General features: G+C 39.0%; 1 protein-coding gene across 1 annotated transcript; it reads right to left on the bottom strand.

Moving 5' to 3' along the window:
- Positions 1-5,394: 5,394 nt before the first annotated feature.
- On the bottom strand, positions 5,395-6,316 carry LOC116266947 (barwin-like). Its single transcript, XM_031648472.2, has 2 exons — positions 6,033-6,316; positions 5,395-5,672 (listed from the first exon to the last, which is right to left on the bottom strand). Exons 1-2 carry the CDS (start codon positions 6,294-6,296, stop codon positions 5,505-5,507), a joined length of 432 nt encoding a protein of 143 aa, XP_031504332.1. The 5' UTR covers positions 6,297-6,316; the 3' UTR covers positions 5,395-5,504.
- Between the last annotated feature and the right edge of the window lie 442 nt (positions 6,317-6,758).

The following is a 6,758-nucleotide window of genomic DNA, read 5'->3' as shown; positions in this document are numbered from 1 at the left end:
TGCCATAGGTGTCCAATTGCTTGAATGCAGACCAGTCCAAGTCCAGTCCTCCATTAGCGCACTGGTCCACTATCCTCACCTTCAGCTGCGATCCTGTTGCTTGGTTCGTCACCTGAATCAAAAAACCTTCTTCAACTTAGGTCATCGTGCTAATTTTGGTACACATCCATTGATAAGAAACTTAATTTGTTGCATGCCCATGACATAAATGTCCCATGGTCATTTCTCGGACCTTAGGCCTTAGGTCTTGGCCTGCATGTACTGTTGAAAGGAGCGGGTGCCTCTGAGATATGAACTAGTGACTGGCTGCCGATGAGCCGCTGGCCAAACCAGTTGAGCCACACCCCTTAAAGTAAAGGAGGTCAATAATATTTCAATTACCATGGTGCTTGTCTTGGTTAAACTGGCAGAGATCTGCTTAATTAGATATGGGCATCCTCATAAAAAGAAAATGCTTCATATATTCCTATCTTTTAGGCATGAAATGTTTCAAAGGGGCTGAATCTAATGCCATTTAATATGTATACTCTAAGGATTACTTTACCCTCACCTGTAAACATTTTCCACAGGCACCGGGGAATCCAGGCCCGTCTGGACCGCAGAAGGCAGTCCATTTGAACCTCTGGCGCCAGGCTAGCGGCTTCCCGGCATCATAAGTGGCGCAATATGCTCCTGCAGCAGTGAGGTCCCAGTTTTTACGGACAGGGCGGTAGTAGTGGTAGGTGGCTCGGACTGTGGTTGCCTGAGCCACAGCCAGCCCGGCAGCCATGGCCGCCACCCACACCAGAAAGACTGCTTGGCAGCTAAGAGCCATAGGAGACCTTCACTGCACCGAAGTTCTTACGATATCAAAGCAATGCAGGGGCAACGTCCATTTATAGGTTGCAACTTTTGCTTCATGGCCAATATGCCCTTAGATATTCTTAGAATGATTTCATGTCACTGCTCATTTTTACTATTTGGAGCCATGGTAAGCTATACAGTAAATATAGACTGTGGTTATTTGAAGGATGACAAAGTGCATCTAATGGGGTAAAACCTTGATGTAAATATTAAAGTATGGTCTACAGTCTACACAGAACTTTATTGATTGGTGGCATTCCATATGAAGTGAAAGTGCTAAATTGGAGGGGAGATGCGTCACACACCCATTGTCAAAGAGCTGAAGCTCCCACTTAATCCTTTATGTCCCTGGTACGCTTCAACTTTGGCGTCGGTGACCTTCCTTTTGCAGTATAAGTAGTTGATGCCATTGACATTTGAAATGGAGATCAGCTGCCTACTAACCCCCCACCCAAAGCCATGGCATAAACCCTCTCATGATTTACTAATCGAACATCGGCCAGTCAAACAATTAAAAACCCAAAAAACATCATTCAGTAGTTTGGGGTAGTCATGCTATGATGAAATTTTATTGGGGTTTAACAATAAAAGAGAATTCTTAGTGTAGAGAAAAGGTCTCAAACTTTGATCTCTAATGAGAAAGTATGTCACATCTACGATGCCTGATTAAGATTGCAAAATAATCAAGTCCAGGACAGCAAATAAGTATTGGCAGATTAGAATCAGCTTTGGTACTTTGGAAACTAACAAAATCTTCAAACTAGACTTCTACCAGCTGTTGCAGCCTTAAAAGAGTGTTTGATAAGAACAACAATTTATTCTTGAGAGAGAGAGATATTGTCAACATTCTCACATATCGTGGTACCACAGAGAATGTAGATATCCTTTTTCATGTCATCTTTTTTTTTTTTCTGTGATACGATCTATACAGTATTTTTTTCCCTTTTTGAGCATCTCCACTGGTTCTGTGATTGTGTGCCTCAGAATCAGGAGGCTATGTCAATATAAAAAAATGTGTTCTTCCTGGGATTCAGATTCGTCTTGGTTTCTGTATTGTTGGTTCTTTGGACTTTCTCCTAGTAGGTTACTTCATTTAAATTTCTTGTTAGACCTTGACAAATCGCAGTTCACGCACTGAAGCTACGGAGCATGAAGATGCCAATGACGTTGGCGCTAAAAACAGACATGCACCACCTGAGAAGCCAGAGAATACTGGTACAAGAGGGGCTGATGATGATCCTGTTAGAAGTGAAAGTGACGATTCTGATGATTAATGTGCCGATAGTCCGCGAAGTATGGGTTGGTGGATTAACCATGGAAGCAACAAAAAGAACTTGTACAAGCTTCTGCTGCATTTTTAGATGTATATAGATACTTACCTCAGAATGCCAGCTATAATAATCGTCTATGAGTTTTGATGTGCAATAACTTGTTTTTGCAAACGTAATTTGTATGTTGCTAAATAAGGTATTGTACGAATTATTTTTGACTAACGTGTTGAAGTTGATCGATGATACCGCAGCACAGGGAGATGCGGTTGATAGGAGCCCTAAGGTAATTCGGTGATAATACTGTGCTGTATGACTCTACTGGGTCTTGAAATAGGTTTCATACTTGACCACTTTTACATTTCACATGCACTTGCATTTGAAACATAGGGTGTGCTGGTTCTCACATGTTGCCAATTTCCTCTAGCATTCGTAGCCTGCTATCTAAGTCACTCGGACTTTTTTATTTTACTGCCGCACCCGAGTCGCATCGAGTCGGGTGCACACCGGACATGGGTGCGGCTTCGACTCACACCCGAGGCCAGTTAAAATGTCATATTACCAATTACTTATATAATATATGTTGTTTTGATATTTTTCTATGCAATATAATTATTTTAGTATGTTATATACATTAATAACTAAATTGTAATAATAATATATAAATGCTTATTCTGTTATATATATAATAATTTTTTTTTTAAAAATAAAATATCTTCACTGCACTGCTGCACTTAAATTTTTTGAGATGTGCCGTTCCGGCATTCGCACCGGCACTTGCACCCGTGGTACCACACATTTAGTTGACATAGCCTGCTATTCTCACTCATCTATTTCCGAAAGACTTGATCAAGATCCAAAAAAGCTACTCTCAGCCATATTCATCTCTAGTACATAAATGTAGGTGGCAATGTTTTGGATTTAACACCTTTCTGAATTTTACTGAAGATCTTCATCCATGTTATATTTTAAAAATGAGACTAGTTATTCATGCAACTAAATAAAATTTCAACGTTTCAGATGTCTTAGCTTTATTTGTGAGAGTGGAACAGAAGTATTACTCTTAAAAGGAGAGAGGAAGTGATCGCTGTTGATTGAGCATGTGAAGCTGCTCACACTCAAAAAGAAAATTGACCATTAACACTTTATCAAGTCATGGTGTTGTGTAAAAACTTTAAAGAAAACAAAATAAATAGTCTATCATTGAAGGCAGTTTCCATATTGAGGAAATTGCTTTTTTTTTTTAGTATTATCAATTACATTGGTTAATTGCCAATTGGCATGCTTGAGCCAGTTTTCATACTAATGAAACTATATTGTATGTTTATCAAACAACATCTAAAATCAATCGAGGGATAGCTGTTGATCTGCTAAAGGGTGCACAGACAGCAATGAGACTGAGACAAGCTGCGGACGAATTCTAAAAATGATCAACCCTCGAACTTATCAAGCTTAATGCAATCCCTTTCTTTCAATAACAAACAAGTTCATTGTTCAAATTAATGACCCCTTATGTTGGGAAAGCTATAGTAGAGATTTTAGCGGTTTCATGCGCTGTGGAAAAAGAACTTGGCAAAATTTGTCTCACTATTAAAACCAAGATGGTATGGAGCCTTCTTCAGCTTAAGTAGGAGTTAGGTTAGAAATTTTAGTTTCAAAATTTTAATAGAAACCAAAATATAAATTTTTTATGTAAGATAAATAATTTATCTTAAAATTTATACGTAATTTTTAATTTTTTTTAAGGAAGGCCAACGGCCCTTGCTCCGCCCTACACACACACGCACACACAAAATTTAAAAATATTTATGACCATTGTTTTCTAATAATATCAATAATAAATGTAATCATAAATTTAACATCACTCATATGAAAAAAAAAAAAAAGCACTTACACAATGACTTTTGGAGGCCCAGATCGGGCCAAGATGTCCCTTTTTGATAATTTATGACAAGATGATGAAGGCAGATTCCACTGGCCCTCGTCAGGCAGCGGGCCGCCGTGGAGAACTGAAGTTAGTTCCTATAATGCCCCTTAACTTTCCAGTTAAGAATGATACAGCAACGACTTCGGTCGAGGGAAGGAAATTGACAACTCGAGGACTTTTTTCTTTAGATACACACACAATAAATAAAATAAAATACATATATAAATATATATTTATATTATAATGAAGAAAATATGTCTCACTGGGGAGCTAATGTACGTAGGTTGTACCGCTTGCTTAATGGCCAATGTGCCCATAGGTTTTTTAGAATGGTTTCATGTCACTGCCCATTTTTACTATTTTTAGACATGGTAGGATATACAATAGATATAACTTGTGGTTATTTGAAATTTTGAACAACCTTAAAAGAGAGTGTTTGATAAGAAGAACATTTTATCTTTTAGATATATAATATGTTATTCTTTTAGAAAACATGACGTCATTATAGATGTTGCTTCTGAATCCATGAATACAAAATTGAGCATAATCATATCAACTTTTTTTTTGGTTTGTTTTTGGAACAAAAACATGTCTTTCCTATTCTTTCAATTTCAAACAAGTTCATTGTTCGAATTAATGGCCCATTATGTTGGGCAAGCTTCAATTGTGATTTTAGCGGTTCCATGCATTATGGAAAATAATTTAGCAAAATTTGTCTCACCAATAATACTGAAATGGTGTGGAGTCATCTTCAGACTATACACTACATTGACTTGGCTTGTTAACGCACGCACGCGTGCGTGCACACACACACACACACACACACAGATTGCCTTTGATAATGCCTTGATGAATCTTGTTTGACCATATTGTTGTAGTGAATCATCGACTGGCAAAGTCTTCCATTGTCGCACAAATTCATTTTCTGGAATGGCTCTTCCTATTAAATGTAAACAAATATCACATGTTTGAGCTAACCATATACATAAGTCTAATATTTGGGAAGAGGGCTACTTGGTATATCAGTTTTTCTAGAATTCGTATTTTTATATATAAATTTTAAAATTTTAGTTTACCTATATAAAATTTTTTTAAAATATGTTTTTTGAGCCACCCCCCGCGAAAAAAAAAAAATTGGTTGAAAATTCACCACGTGCCCCATAAAAGACATTTAGGATAAGTTTGATATTGTCCGATCTGAATTTTGCGGGACCCATATGAGATCTAAAGCTACCACATAAGGTAATTATTTTATACCACAGTTGTTAAATCTGTTGCTTGCTTAAAATGTGAATTTCACCTCACATGGATTAAAATTCAACCTTAGATATAAGATCCGAGGCAATCATACGACCATGAGAAAGAGAGAGAGAGAGTTTTTGTTTTATGAAGAAGGCATCTTTATTGATACATATTGCTGCTAGTGAGCAGCTAGGGCTGCCTTCTCCTCCTGCCCATTTAGTCACTCAAGCACAGCTTACAAATTGGTAGTCTACCATGAGATGCCCTTGTTGATAGCCGTTGCCATTGGTGTCCAATTGCTTGAATGCAGACCAGTCCAAGTCCAGTCCTCCATTAGCGCACTGGTCCACTATCCTCACCTTCAGCTGCGATCCTGTTGCTTGGTTCGTCACCTGAATCAAAAAACCTTCTTCAACTTAGGTCATCGTGCTAATTTTGGTACACATCCATTGATAAGAAACTTAATTTGTTGCATGCCCATGACCTAAGATTTGAACCAGTGACTGGCTGCCGATGAGCCGCCGGCCGAACCTGTTGAGCCACACCCCTTGAAGTAAAGGAGGTCAATAATATTTCAATTACCATGGTGCTTGTCTTGGCTTAAACTGGCAGAGATCTGCTTAGTTAGATATGGGCATCCTCATAAAAAGAAAATGCTTCATATATTCCTATCTTTTAGGCATGAAATGTTTCAAAGGGGCTGAATCTAATGCCATTTAATATGTATACTCTAAGGATTACTTTACCCTCACCTGTAAACATTTTCCACAGGCACCGGGGAATCCAGGCCCGTCTGGACCGCAGAAGGCAGTCCATTTGAACCTCTGGCGCCAGGCTAGCGGCTTCCCGGCATCATAAGTGGCGCAATATGCTCCTGCAGCAGTGAGGTCCCAGTTTTTACGGACAGGGCGGTAGTAGTGGTAGGTGGCTCGGACTGTGGTTGCCTGAGCCACAGCCAGCCCGGCAGCCATGGCCGCCACCCACACCAGAAAGACTGCTTGGCAGCTAAGAGCCATAGGAGACCTTCACTGCACCGAAGTTCTTACGATATCAAAGCAATGCAGGGGCAACGTCCATTTATAGGTTGCAACTTTTGCTTCATGGCCAATATGCCCTTAGATATTCTTAGAATGATTTCATGTCACTGCTCATTTTTACTATTTGGAGCCATGGTAAGCTATACAGTAAATATAGACTGTGGTTATTTGAAGGATGACAAAGTGCATCTAATGGGGTAAAACCTTGATGTAAATATTAAAGTATGGTCTACAGTCTACACAGAACTTTATTGATTGGTGGCATTCCATATGAAGTGAAAGTGCTAAATTGGAGGGGAGATGCGTCACACACCCATTGTCAAAGAGCTGAAGCTCCCACTTAATCCTTTATGTCCCTGGTACGCTTCAACTTTGGCGTCGGTGACCTTCCTTTTGCAGTATAAGTAGTTGATGCCATTGACATTTGAAATGGAGATCAGC

The sequence above is a fragment of the Nymphaea colorata genome, chromosome 1 (genome assembly GCF_008831285.2).
Source record: "Nymphaea colorata isolate Beijing-Zhang1983 chromosome 1, ASM883128v2, whole genome shotgun sequence".
Taxonomy (NCBI): domain Eukaryota; kingdom Viridiplantae; phylum Streptophyta; class Magnoliopsida; order Nymphaeales; family Nymphaeaceae; genus Nymphaea; species Nymphaea colorata.
The sequence above is the reverse complement of the archived record's forward strand: the minus strand, read 5'-3'. Positions and strand labels throughout refer to the sequence as shown.

Bases quoted from the DNA above. Each gene is read 5' to 3' on its own strand.
- LOC116266947 (XM_031648472.2), bottom strand. From the start codon at position 6,296: ATGGCTCTTAGCTGCCAAGCAGTCTTTCTGGTGTGGGTGGCGGCCATG. The intron at 5,673-6,032 runs GTGAGGGTAAAG...TTTTTGATTCAG, and splicing joins CCTGTGGAAAATGTTTACAG to GTGACGAACCAAGCAACAGG.